The following is a 15,000-nucleotide window of genomic DNA, read 5'->3' on the forward strand; positions in this document are numbered from 1 at the left end:
AGAATTGCGAGATCTAAAGTCAGAATTGCGAGATCTAAAGTCAGAATTGCGTGATGTAAAGTCAGAATTGCGAGATCTAAATTCAGAATTGCGAGATCTAAAGTCAGAATTGCGAGATGTAAACTCAGAATTGCGTGATGTAAAGTCAGAATTGCGTGATGTAAATTCAGAATTGCGAGATCTAAATTCAGAATTGCGAGATCTAAAGTCAGAATTGCGAGATCTAAATTCAGAATTGTGTGATGTAAAGTCAGAATTGCGAGATGTAAAGTCAGAATTGCGTGATGTAAAGTCAGAATTGCGTGATGTAAAGTCAGAATTGCAAGATCTAAATTCAGAATTGCGAGATGTAAAGTCAGAATTGCGAGATGTAAAGTCAGAATTGTGAGATCTATATTCAGAATAATGAGATGTAAATTCAGAATTGCGAAATGTAAATTCAGAATTGTGTGATGTAAAGTCAGAATTGCAAGATGTAAATTCAGAATTTTGTGATGTAAATTCAGAATTGTGTGATGTAAAGTCAGAATTGCGAGATGTAAATTCAGAATTTTGTGATGTAAATTCAGAATTGTGTGATGTAAAGTCAGAATTGCGTAATGTAAAGTCAGAATTGCAAGATCTAAATTCAGAATTGCAAGATGTAAAGTCAGAATTGCGTGATGTAAAGTCAGAATTGTGAGATCTATATTCAGAATAATGAGATGTAAATTCAGAATTGTGTGATGTAAAGTCAGAATTGCGAGATGTAAATTCAGAATTGCGTGATGTAAATTCAGAATTGCGTAATGTAAAGTCAGAATTGCGATATTTAAATTCAGAATTGTGTGATGTAAATTCAGAATTGTGTGATGTAAAGTCAAACATCAACAGCTACAAAACAAAATTAATGCTGAAAGTCTATGCAAACAGTGAATCTGTGATTGTTGTAGGTGTGGTTCAAGAACCGAAGGGCAAAATGGAGACGACAGAAGCGGCTTCCGTTCAGTCTACGAGGGCCAGATGACTGGAAAACAGTCCTTCATAGTGACTGACATGAACATTATGATATCAGGATCATATTTGTCTGCAGTGTAGAGATATGAAACCCCATTAAACACAAGAAGAGCTTGTTCTTCTGCTGAATACAGATCACATTAAAGTGTTGAGTGGTTACTAGCTCTTCATTTATCAACTGCTATCATTTGTTTCAGTTTTACTAAGATTTTTAATATTTTTATTTTACATTATACTTTTTATGTTCATTTTTTGTTTTATATTAATTCTCATACAAGCGATTTTGTCAATATTTGTGAATTTTCACACATGCAGTAGAAAGCTAGTTATTCTAACAAAAAACTCACTGACACATAATCAATTCAATAATATTATAAAAGTTATTGTATCTCATATAGCATGTATGACAGCATAGCAAATAAAATTTTTATCTTCATCGAAAGTCATGGATTTATTTGCTAAATGATCATGTAATGAGGAATATAATGAGTTTGATATTTTGAATGTTAGCAAAATGTATTAAATGTAATAATTAAAAAATAAAATGTACTTAAATTGTAAATGCTATATTGAAGCATTCTTACACGAGCATAACTGCTCATATTCTGAAAAATAGCAGGCTTCCAAGTGTGATATAGCTTTTGTACAACAGGTTAATTAAAAACACTATTACTTGACACTTTGCCTGTTTTTCCTTCGTTCAGGTCAAAGCCACAACCTCTGCAGTGGTGATTCGTTCCTGAATGACTCAACGAATCGGTTGAGCAAATGAGTCAATGAATCACTCATTAAGGATGATTCATTGCTGTTGAACGAATTGGTTGAATGAATGATTCAAACTCGCTCATGATACAGTCACTATACACCAACTCTATTCCATAAATTGTTAAAATTGACACTTTATACACTTCAAAAACATCTATAACAACGAGTAATAAAAAGAAAAAGTAAGAGTAAGAGTAGCTGGTGAAGTGGATTTAATAATTAAAGAGTTAATGAAAGTTATCATGAGCTTTGTAATGTTTGAAGCAGATGTCAGTAGACCGTAGAAAGAGTTGAAAACGAGCGGTTCATTCATAAATTCGTACGACCTTACCTTCAGGCTGTCGAAATGCAAACCAGAAGACAGAAGACAACGAGTGCAGCGATAGCATATAAAACATGAAAATGTAATACATAACATACACTACCGATCAAAAGTTTGGGATCAGAACGGTTTTGAATGTTTCTTACATGAGTTTCTTATGCTCATCAAGGTTGCATTTATATGAATAAAAATACAGGAAAAAATATAATATTGTGAAATATTATTATGATGTAAAATAAAGTTTTTCTATGTTAATATACATCAAAATCTATTTAAGCTGTGATGCAAAGCTGATTTTTCAGCCTCATTAATCCAGTGTCACATGATCCTTCAGAACTCATTCTAATATGCTGATTTTTATCAGTGCTGGACACTGTTGTGCTGCTTAATAATTTTTGGAACGTGTGATAATTTTTTTTCGGGATTCTTTGATGAATAAAAACTTAAAAAGAAGAGCATTTATTTAAAATAGAAATCTTTTTTAACAATATACACTTACCATTCAAAAGTTTGGGGGGTCCGAGTAAATTTTTATTCTTTCTTTTTTTTGAAAGAAATTAAAACTTTCATTCAGCAAGGATGTGTGTTAAATTGATAAGAAGTGATAGAAAAGATTTATATTGTTAGAAAAGATTTCTATTTTAGAATAAATGCTGTTATTTTTAACTTTTTATTCATCAAAAGAATCCGAAAAAAAGTATCGCATTTTCCCCAAAAAATATTTGGCAGTACAACTGTTGCCAACATTGATAATTCTAATAATAAATCAGCATATTAGAATGATTTCTGAAGGATCATGTGACACTTTATACTGGAGTAATGACTGATTTTAATTCAGCTTTGCATCACATAAATAAATTATATTTTAAAGGATATTAAAATAGAAAAACATTTTCATATTGTAATAACATTTTGGCAGATTACTGTTTTTTTTCTGTATTTTTGATCAAATAAATGCAGCCCTGATGAGCATAAGAGACTTTTTTAAAAAACATTACAAGTCTTACTGACCCCAAACTTTCGAACGCTAGTGTAATTATACAGTACATTAAAATGTGATTTATAATATATAACAAATATAAATCTTAATACAATTAAATAACATAATAACCAGCTAGCAATTTTTCATTCCCTAACACTCCCCTAATGTTATTATAATGTTCCCAGAACGTTAGTTTTGCATGGAAAAATGAATAAAATCATAAAAAAGTCAGGATAATTCTATGAAATCTCAAAAAAGTCATAAAAATGAATAAAAATGAAAATGAACAAAATCTCATAAAAGTCATGAAAATTAACAAAATCTTCAAAGTCACGAAAATGGAAAAAAAAAAATCAAAAAATCATAAAAATGAACCCAATCTTTAAAAAGTCATGAAAAAGAACAAACCATGAAAAAGTCATGAAATTTTCGCAAAATCTTTAAAAAGTCATGAAACTTGAAAAAAATTGAGAAAAAAAAAATATGAAAATGAACAAAATTCTGAAAATGAACAAAATCTTGGAAAAGTCAAGAAAATTGAACAAAACCTCAAAAAGTCATAAAAATTTATAAAATCTTGAAAAGTCATGACAATGAACAAAATCTCGAAAAATATATGAAAATGGATACAATTTTAAAAACTCATGAAAAATAAAATAAATCACAAAAAGGCATGAAACATTAATAAAATCATGAAAAAGTAATGAAAATTTAACAAAATCTCAAAAGAGTCTTGAAATGCATATAATCATGAAAAAGTAATGAAACTTGACAAAATCTAACAAAACCTCAAAAAGTCATAAAAATTAATAAAACCCCAAAAACCTCAAAAAAATGAACCAAATCGTGAACAATTCATGAGAATTCAACGAAATCTCGACAAAGTCACAAAAAATGAAAAAATTAAAAAAAAAAAACTTGGAAAAGTCTTGAAAACTGACAAAATCTTGAAAAAAAATTTTTTGGAAATGAAAAAAATCTCAGAAAAGTAGTAAGAACTGTACAAAACCTCAGTCATAAAAATGTATAATATTAAATTTTAAAAAAACTCATGGGAATGAACCAAATCGCGAAAAGTAATGAAAAAAAAAATCATGAAAATGAACAAAATCTTGAAAAACATATGAAAATTTAACAAAACCTTAAAGTCAAAAAAATGAATAAAACCTTCAAATAAACATGAAACTAAAATCGTGAAAATGAACAAGATTGCAACCGAGGGGACCTCGCACCACGAACAACCCGCCCCCAACAGAGGGGACTTTCGCTAAACCCCAAAACTCAGTTCATTTAAAGTCCATATTAATTCAAATATTGAAAATTACTACAAAACAAGCAATGTGTATAATTCATGCTTTAAGATTTTTTTATTAAAGAATAATAAATCATCATCAATAAACCATGTCGGTTATCATCAATGAAATAGTGGAATTAACAAATGAATGGTTTTAAGGAATTGCAGTGTCAAGAAAGAAATCATGAAAGTCCAGAGGTTATGAAAGCTGTGGGTCCGTGGGTTCATCAGCTTAGGTAGATTGTCTGTCAGATCCCCTTTGCTGGTTTTAATGTCTGGTTCCAGACTCAGAATCAGGGTGGATAGTTGGAAGAAAATATCTGGGCTGCCACATCTTTGCTTCGTTCAATTGTTATCCTGAACACTGGATGGGATGATGGTGAAAAAGCGCTCAAATTGTCCTCTGCCAAAAGTGTTAATAGAGAAGTGTTGTTCTTCTGTCGCAGCAGGACTTCCAGCACATCTGCAGCCATTCCCAAACGCGCCGAAGCCCAGTGAAGATAGCGCTTAGGCTGAACTGAGTTGGAACACAGTTGAAGAGAGTGCCTATGTTGCACTGTGCTTGAGCACGCTCATCAGTCATCACATTTATCACATAGTTGTTTATTGTAATATTGCCGTGGAAGGTTGGCATGGTGTAAAATATAGTTTCTTCAGGTATTGGAGAAATAGTTGACATTTTTTCACCTGTGAAGGTTATAGGTTACATACATAGAGCTGCTTTCGCCATTAATAGTCCAACTTTTGAGTGATGAAAAACCAAAATTTGAACAAAACCTCAAAAAGTCATAAAAATGAACAAAATTTCAAAAAACTCATGAAAATGAACCAAATGGCAAAAAGCCATGAAAAATTAATAAAATCATAAAAATTTGACAAAACCTTTAAAAAAATCATGAAAATTAAAACAATTTTAAAAACTCATGTATAATGAACCAAATTGCAAAAAGGCATGAAAAATGAATAAAATCATAAAAAAGTCAGGAAAATTCTAAGAAATCTCAAAAAAGTCATAAAAATGTAAATTAACAAAATCTCATAAAAGTCATGAAAATGAACAAAATCTCCAAAGTCATGAAAATGGAAAAAAAAAATAAAAAAATCATAAAAATGAACCCAATCTTTAAAAAGTCATGAAAAAGAACAAACCATGAAAAAGTCATGAAATTGTCGCAAAATCTTTAAATCTGAAAATGAACAAAATCTTGGAAAAGTCAAGAAAAATATGAAAATGAACAAAATTCTGAAAATGAACAAAATCTTGGAAAAGTCAAGAAAATTGAACAAAACCTCAAAAAGTCATAAAAATTAATAAAATCTTGAAAAGTCATGAAAATTAACAAAATCTTGAAAAATATATGAAAATGGATACAATTTTAAAAACTCATGAAAAATAAAATAAATCGCAAAAAGGCATGAAACATTAATAAAATCATGAAAAAGTAATGAAAATTTAACGAAATCTCAAAAGAGTCTTGAAATGCATATAATCATGAAAAAGTAATGAAACTTGACAAAAACTAACAAAACCTCAAAAAGTCATAAAAATGAATAAAACCCCAAAAACCTCAAAAAAATGAACCAAATCGTGAAAATTCATGAGAATTCAACGAAATCTCGACAAAGTCACAAAAATGAATAAAATTGTGAAAAAAAAACTTGGAAAAGTCTTGAAAACTGACAAAATCTTGAAAAAAAATTTTTTTTGGAAATGAAAAAAATCTCAGAAAAGTAGTAAGAACTGAACAAAACCTCAGTCATAAAAATGTATAATAATAAATAAAAAAAAAACTCATGGGAATGAACCAAATCGCGAAAAGTAATGAAAAAAAAAAATCATGAAAATGAACAAAATCTTGAAAAACATATGAAAATTTAACAAAACCTTAAAGTCAAAAAAATGAATAAAACCTCAAATAAACATGAAAATGAATAAAATAGTGAAAATGAACAAGATTGCAACCGAGGGGACCTCGCACCACGAACAACCCGCCCCCAACAGAGGGGACTTTCGCTAAACCCCAAAACTCAGTTCATTTAAAGTCCATATTAATTCAAATATTCAAATTTCATACAAAACGAACAATGTGTATAATTCATGCTTTAAGATTTTTTATTAAAGAATAATAAATCATCATCAATAAACCATGTCGGTTATCATCAATGAAATAGTGGAATTAACAAATTAATGGTTTTAAGGAATTGCAGTATCAAGAAAGAAATCATGAAAGTCCAGAAGTTATGAAAGCTGTGGGCCCGTGGGTTCATCAGCTTAGGTAGATTGTCTGTCAGATCCCCTTTGCTGGTTTTAATGTCTGGTTCCAGACTCAGAATCAGGGTGGATAGTTGGAAGAAAATATCTGGGCTGCCACATCTTTGCTTCGTTCAATTGTTATCCTGAACACTGGATGGGATGATGGTGAAAAAGCGCTCAAATTGTCCTCTGCCAAAAGTGTTAATAGAGAAGTGTTGTTCTTCTGTCGCAGCAGGACTTCCAGCACATCTGCAGCCATTCCCAAACGCGCCGAAGCCCAGTGAAGATAGCGCTTAGGCTGAACTGAGTTGGAACACAGTTGAAGAGAGTGCCTATGTTGCACTGTGCTTGAGCACGCTCATCATTCATCACATTTATCACATAGTTGTTTATTGTAATATTGCCGTGGAAGGTTGGCATGGTGTAAAATATAGTTTCTTCAGGTATTGGAGAAATAGTTGACATTTGTTCACCTGTGAAGGTTATAGGTTACATACATAGAACTGCTTTCGCCATTAATAGTCTAACTTTTGAGTGATGAAAAAACAAAATTTGAACAAAACCTCAAAAAGTCATAAAAATGAACAAAATTTCAAAAAACTCATGAAAATGAACCAAATGGCAAAAAGCCATGAAAAATTAATAAAATCATAAAAATTTGACAAAACCTTTTAAAAAATCATGAAAATTAAAAAAAAAACAAATAAAAAAACAAACTTAAAAAAAACACAAAACACAAAAAAAAACAAAAAAAAAATAAAAAAAAAAAAAAAACAGGAAAATTCTATGAAATCTCAAAAAAGTCATAAAATTGAATAAAAATGAAAATGAACAAAATCTCATAAAAGTCATAAAAATTAACAAAATCTTCAAAGTCATGAAAATGGAAAAACAAAAAAAAATCAAAAAATCATAAAAATGAACTCAATCTTTAAAAAGTCATGAAAAAGAACAAACCATGAAAAAGTCATGAAATTTTCGCAAAATCTTTAAAAAGTGATGAAACTTGAAAAAAATTGAGAAAAAAAAATATGAAAATGAACAAAATTCTGAAAATGAACAAAATCTTGGAAAAGTCAAGAAAATTAACAAAATCTTGAAAAAGTCATGAAAATAAACCAAACTGCGAAAAGTTATGAAAAATGAAGAAAATCATGAAAAATATATGAAAATGGATACAATTTTAAAAACTCATGAAAAATAAAATAAATCGCAAAAAGGCATGAAACATTAATAAAATCATGAAAAATTAATGAAAATTTAACGAAATCTCAAAAGAGTCTTGAAATGCATATAATCATGAAAAAGTAATGAAACTTGACAAAAACTAAAAAAACCTCAAAAAGTCATAAAAATGAATAAAACCCCAAAAACCTCAAGAAAATGAACCAAATCGTGAAAATTCATGAGAATTCAACGAAATCTCGACAAAGTCACAAAAATAAATAAAATTGTGAAAAAAAGACTTGGAAAAGTCTTGAAAACTGACAAAATCTTGAAAAAAAAAATTTTTGGAAATGAAAAAAATCTCAGAAAAGTAGTAAGAACTGAACAAAACCTCAGTCATAAAAATGTATAATAATAAATAAAAAAAAAAACTCATGGGAATGATCCAAATCACAAAAAAAAAAAAAAAAAAAAAAAATACAAACATGTAACATAAAAAATAAAAATACAATACATCTTAACGCTGATTTGTGCGATTGCCTGATCCACCGAACCGACTCACAAGATCCACTGGGCCAAGCAACTGCATCCAGTGTTTGCAGATTAACATCGTTCACAAACATTTCAACTTTATAGCCTACTCGTCTTTATTCATCAGAAGCTCTGCTGCAGACCCGAAGAGGCAGAAAATGGTTTGATGTTTTGTCTTTGTCTCTTTAAAGCTTTAATTTATTGCTGAACTGAATCTTTATGCACAACTGTCTCTGAATTGCAGTAAAGTCTATTTTATAGATCAGGTAGAAACATCAACATACATGAAGATTAAAATGCACTCCATACAAAAAAAAAAAAAAAAAAAAAAAGATTTTTCAGTACAAATATTTAAACAGTCTTAAAATCAAGACACAATTACTTGACAAGTGAAATAACATATAACATGATCTCACTTCATTTTGATACATTTTGCAGGAAACAAGACTTAATATATTCTCAGGTAATTGTGTCTTGATTTAAGGATGTTTAGGAACTGGAAAACGAGACAGAAATATCGAGGAGGAAGATTTTTGCAGTGCAGCGAAACGTTTGGACACTTGAGTGAATCTGTGAACTTAAAAAAGTTGTGATCTAGAATCATTCTTATGCATTTCTTTATGAACCTGAAACATATTTACTTGAATGCACTGCAATGTAATATCGAATGCTTCAGCTCGACAGTGAAGGAGAAGCATCATGAACGGTTTAAAAGCATCCCATGATGCATTGCATGAACGCCAAAAGTAAAAATCCACTTTTTCAAGAAACCAAGGCCTTAGAAGAGAGTTTTCCTTTGTGTTTGTCTTCATCACATCACGTTTAAAATTCACTTTTTCAAGAAACCAAGGCCTGAAAATATTTTAACTCAGAGTCTTAAATTCATAAAGTCATGGTGTTCATTGCTGCATGAACTGCAAAAATAAATCTCTTAAATAACAACATCTTTAAGATGCAAACTGAACAAATGAAGTCTTATTTTCTGAGAAATGAAGTGAGTTTATGATTAAAGCCAGAACGGGGAATGAAAACTTTGCATTGCATTGAGTTTATTTCTCTGAACCTGAACCTGGAGATATCTGTTCTTGTTTTAGTCATAAACTCACGTCATTTTGATCAGTTTCTCAGAAAACAAGACTTTTTATGATATTTTGCTTGGAATCTTCAGAAATTCAATCGGAAAACAAGACAAAAACACTGAGGAAAAGTAGCATAAAGTTTTTAAAAGTATTGGAGATCTATTTTGAAAATCGTGTTGCTAAGGCCATATTGAGGTTATCTTTACTTGGTCTAATAAAGCCTGCAGAAACCCTGTTTATGAGTCATGTTTGATTTGTGATCTGCATCCAGTGATCGTCCATTTCTCTCTTACAATCATCCTCATCCTCATCCTCCAGCCCGTGGTTTCTCTCACAGTTCCAGCCGTGGCTCTTATTGCAGAAGGTTGGCGCTGATTAAAGTGCATGCGTCTGCGCCTGCGCTCTCAGAGCACCATGGCGGGGATGTGGCGCAGCAGTGCAGGATGGGAAACGGCTGGCATGTGCACGGCCTCAGAGTTCGATCCGCTGGGTCTGTGTCGCGCACTCTTCTGATGCGCGCGCAGGCCGGCCAGCTGCGAGTACGCGCTCTGGCAGACGGTGCACTTGTAAGGGCGCTCGCCGGTGTGCAGACGCACGTGGTTGCGCAGCGTGGAGGACTGGCTGAAGCGGCGGCTGCAGAAGCGGCACACGAAGGGCTTGTCCAGTGTGTGGATGCGCATGTGCGAGCGCAGGTTGCTGCGGGAGTTGAAGCCGCGGTGGCAGATGACGCAGCGCATGCGACTCGAGGAGGAAGAGGAGGACAGCGAGGAAGACGCGGCGTCGCACACCTGAGAGTCGTCTGCTGTGGAGGAGAATGAAAACGACTCAGTCTCTGACTCTGAAGAAGCTACCACGTTAACTTTTTTACTTTATTAGCAAAATAAACACAGTTTCCACTAACTGATACAAAAAAGGGCTCCAAAAAGTCAGTTTTTTTTCTAAAATGAGGTGAAAAACTGTCAGAAAATGTTTTGTTCAACCCTCAGGAGATTGGAGTAAATATTATGTGTTAAAATATTATATCGGTTTTATTTTATTTTTTTGAGGTTAAATTATACATCATATTAGACATTGTATAAATTTCACAATTTTTGCAACCCTCTTAACTAGCTTAATTTGTGTTGTATAAAACTAACCTAAAATAAACATTAACTGAAATAAAATCATATACATTTAAATTGCACATAAATATTTTATAATTTTTAATTTTAGCAATTCCGAGGCATCATTTTTGTTTTAAGTTGAAGTAGCTACTAAAACTAAAAACTACACAGACATAAAAAAAAAAAAATAAAAAAAAAAAATTCCAAATCAAATTGAAAATGGAAATTGAAAATTAAAAAACATCTAATTATCTTACATATTAACCAAATCAAATGTACCTCAATGAATGCGAAAATAACAGTGGTCTAGTTCAGTTTTAAGCCTGATCTGTGTGGTTTTATGCAAGTTTAGATCTTAGGTTTAAACTAATAACTATAACAGAATGGAATGGGTAACAGATTGGATGCCGATTCAGTCCCTGAATTAGGTATGCAATAACTGTTAATTGATGCATTATTTTATTTCTTAACTCAGCTCATTTAAAGGACAACCAAAAGTTATTTGATGATTTTATGCTTTCTATAGAAAAGCAAGTTAAGCCTTGACTACGTACTTTAAGATTTAAAGTGTTTGAAAAACTGATAGTTTTTTTCATGCTGTGTTACTCTTGTGTTAAGAAACTTAGTTATAGAGCCTATATTTTGTTCTAGGGCTGAATACAAATTAGTACCTGGTAAAGGAGTCACTTATTATAATACATTCGGACAATGAATTTATAAAGCATGCACAAATGAAAGAGTAAAATAATTAGCTAGACAAAATATTGTCTTTCTTTTAAACCATAATGGACGATGTCAAAATGTGGACAGCAATACCCCACAATGCACCACCAGAGGGCACACGTGTACACGTCATCTGGGCAGCGAGGATGAGCCTCTAGCTCTGCGGTTCTCGTGGGGGTCCATCAGGGAGAGGGGGGCTCTGTAAACGCATCATGCAATAAAGCTACAGAACACTTATAATGACTTAAATCTGAGACGGCTGTGATTTTGTCATCACGCAGAAGCTGCAGGTGAACACATAACCGCTCTTCTTCTGTATATTGTGGTGCTCACTCCTCTGCCCATGTGAACACCAGGAATACCCAGGAAAGTGTTACTCACAGGGAGATTCCCATACCAAACCAGCAGCTCCTTCTCCGGAGGAAGAGTCCCCCCCTGGAAACACAAAGCACTCAGGTCACGTTCCCTCTTTACATAAACACTGACATGTGCTATATTTGCTGTATCACGGTCACCATATGACATTTATGATTTTAATCGTTTGCAAACAGTATTGGCGAACAGTTACATTTTAAAATGTATTCTTCTTTCTTACCCAAGACTGCAAACATAGAAACATGTAAAAACATTAAAACAGGATTGTCAGGCTACAACTTCTTTGCATATTATTATGCGTCCAAGTAAGAGGGGTGAATAATGTTTATTTGTATGCTAATGGTTTGAGAACAATATATAAAGAGCTAGATATCACTCTGAAATGAACGACGTCCTAGTGATGTTAGCTGGAAGAATTGTTTGCAATCATCAACTTTGGATGTGTGTGGAATTTGATACTATTTGTACTTTGTCCAATTAACATAATTTGGTGATATTATCCAGCAATACCAACATCTGACTCATCCTAGACATACCTACTCCAGTTTGTGTTGTGTTGTTTGTTTGTTTTCTTCTTTCTCGGTGTTTTTTTCTTATAAATTAATCGGCACTTGTGGCATCAATTCAGAAAGTTACACAGAGGACCTTTAGACGGACAAAAAATGTATACTGTCAAAAAATTATATATTAATATTTTTCGCACATACAGGTTTGGGTATATCATACATCTGATCCTTCATCATTAACTACCCACATTATTTAATTGTCAGTGATTTTAACGCCTTGGTTTAAATGACGTCGAGTTTGTTTACAAAAATGCTCAGGCAAAAACTATCTTTATTGTACTTAAAGTGAAATGAGATTTTATGAAAGGAATATGAAACATGCTAAAGATTAGAACAATTCAACAATCAAAAATAAACATTTTTGGCTTTTTATATGCTGTTTGCATTAACGACAACGCTAATGATAAAAATAATGAAACAACAAAAAAATGTTATCGCATGACAATATTTCCTCATAAGTTTATACTGTAATTGTAGACAAATATTTAACATTTATATGGGGTTTACATTGATATATTGATCTATTTGATATTGCAATATTCGGCATCAGCATTTGTTTTGCAACCATGTTTTAACAGATAATATAGTGATGCCTACCATTACACAGAGTTATTTACAGTTAAGATAGAAAAAACCGACACACAAACACACACACCACACACACACACAATTATTTTAATTGTAACAGAAAGTGTAATATATGTTTAAAATAAGCGTTGACGATATTAAAATTCTGATAAAATATACTTTCTATGTTAGCGTGCATTAACACAGCGCAAAATCATAAAAAACAACAGCACACAAAAACAAAAAGCAATGTTTTCTTTGCTGTCTCCTAATATGTTTGTAATTGTCTATTGTTTTTAAAAACGTTTTAAAAATACTAAAAATATGTTTTTTATATTTCCTATATTAAATTCCATAATTCCACTGCTGATCACTGTGTGTTCCATCATCATCAGTCCAGCAGCGTGCTCAGCATATCTAAAGAGCAGACACCACAGAAGGGCCCGCCTGAAACCTCCTAGATAGTCTCTGTAGAAGATGCCTCGGGCTGGCCGCGTCTGAGGGCAGCCCTCCAGGTTTCTGTCACTGTCTCTTCCGGGCACCATCTAATGTAGGTCATGCCAAGGTGCTGTGGGCGGCTGGGTGCCTCACTGACTGGGCAATCGATGTAAGGCAGCGCAGCTGTGCCGTCCTCATTAAACACCTGACAGCCACACACACATTTCCGACCAAATCTCGCTCAGTAAACCACTCCTTTAAACGGCACAAAAGAAAAATAATCACTGTGAAACGGCATATCTCATGCAGAATAATGAGCACCACGACAACAAAACGTTAAAAAACCCATAATGGCACGCGCACACAACCTCTCCTCAGAGGTTGATTGTTCCTATGCCGCAAGTGTCCGACGTGCTTGCGGGGGTAGCACGAGCCTCCCAGAGAAAGGGCCCCATCTCAGTGGGTCCAGCTTTGATCTCAGGTACGATGGAGAAAATCCCCAGAACCTTTCTGGCGCAGGGACTAGAGCTCCTGGGGCGATGATGACGCTCGCTGGGGGCAGGACACCCAGACTAGAAAAAAAAATGACAAAGACGCTTCTGCACCTCTGCAGGACACCTCGGCACGCATGCAATATCAAATAAAGTCATTACTGGTGTTTATTCAACCTCTCTCTATTAGATTAATGTTTTTTCACACTATAGAAAAAAATGGTTTTTCTGCAGTCTCAATGTCGCAATATCACTGTGAAAACCCTACATATTTGGAACTCTTTAATAACATGATGCCTAATATATTACTATATACTTAATTATTCAAATATCAATATCTGTCTGTAAATACATAATACCGACAACGGGTTGAATCTTACTTTATCTTGCTCACACATCGAAAATAAAAATGATCTACATTGAATTTATTACATTTTTCAACGTAGTAAGTGGTTGAAAATCATTTTATCGCTCCATTTAAATAAACACATTTTGGGCTGTAAATGTTAGGTCAACTCATCGCAACTTTTCTGCTCTTCATCATTAACATGTAGCTAAACCTTCAATTGGATGTAGCATTGTCCCTGGCCTACTATTTATAGGCCGTTACAAACAAACATGTACATGTACAGTTATCCTTTAATTTTTGCAAAAACAAAAAAAAATGATCAATGTCACGTTAAATGCGAATAAGTTACTAAGACTAAAAGAAACATGTGATATACAGATTAAATATGTATTCTGTTAGTATATATAGTCCTAACAGCACATGGCACATCCATACAGAAGCTAATATTACACAATATAACCATGAACATTGTTTTTTTTACTAGGACATTGGCAAACAATAGAAAATGACACTTTTAAATTGGACATTTGAACTTCTAATCGCTAGTAATCGGTGTAAACGAATTAAATATTTAAACGAATCGTTTTTGCTTGTTTTACGGTATTCACAAAACATTTTGGTTAATTATTGTTAGTTAATATCTACGCTGTTCATGTTGAACATTTTAATATAATAAAGGCTGAACTTTTTAGCTATAATCATTGTCAAAGAAACGAAATCCCGCGATTAATAAAAAGCAGTATTCGATGATTTCATTCGTTTTTTATCCGCTGATGTTATAGGACAATAAATGAATAAATGAAAAGGGGCTCAATCTTTGTAATCACAACTAATCACCTTTGGCAGACAGCGTACACGCTGCGAACGAATGAATGAAAAATGAAATCCCCTTTTATTATTATTTTGGTCACATAAATATGACCTGCTATTTACCCTCGTATTAACAGTGCGGTTAAATGTATGGGGAGGGAAACTGATAAAAGCCAGCATTGAACAGC

General features: G+C 32.7%; 1 protein-coding gene across 1 annotated transcript; it reads right to left on the reverse strand.

Moving 5' to 3' along the window:
* Nucleotides 1–9,100: 9,100 nt before the first annotated feature.
* Nucleotides 9,101–13,269, reverse strand: LOC122145123 (PR domain zinc finger protein 12-like). Its single transcript, XM_042757228.1, has 5 exons — nucleotides 13,099–13,269; nucleotides 11,812–11,817; nucleotides 11,598–11,651; nucleotides 11,520–11,553; nucleotides 9,101–10,192 (listed from the first exon to the last, which is right to left on the reverse strand). The coding sequence occupies exons 1-5, from the start codon at nucleotides 13,267–13,269 to the stop codon at nucleotides 9,795–9,797; spliced, it is 663 nt and encodes a 220-aa protein (XP_042613162.1). The 3' UTR covers nucleotides 9,101–9,794.
* Nucleotides 13,270–15,000: the final 1,731 nt, after the last annotated feature.

Source organism: Cyprinus carpio, chromosome A5, assembly GCF_018340385.1.
Source record: "Cyprinus carpio isolate SPL01 chromosome A5, ASM1834038v1, whole genome shotgun sequence".
Classification (NCBI taxonomy): domain Eukaryota; kingdom Metazoa; phylum Chordata; class Actinopteri; order Cypriniformes; family Cyprinidae; genus Cyprinus; species Cyprinus carpio.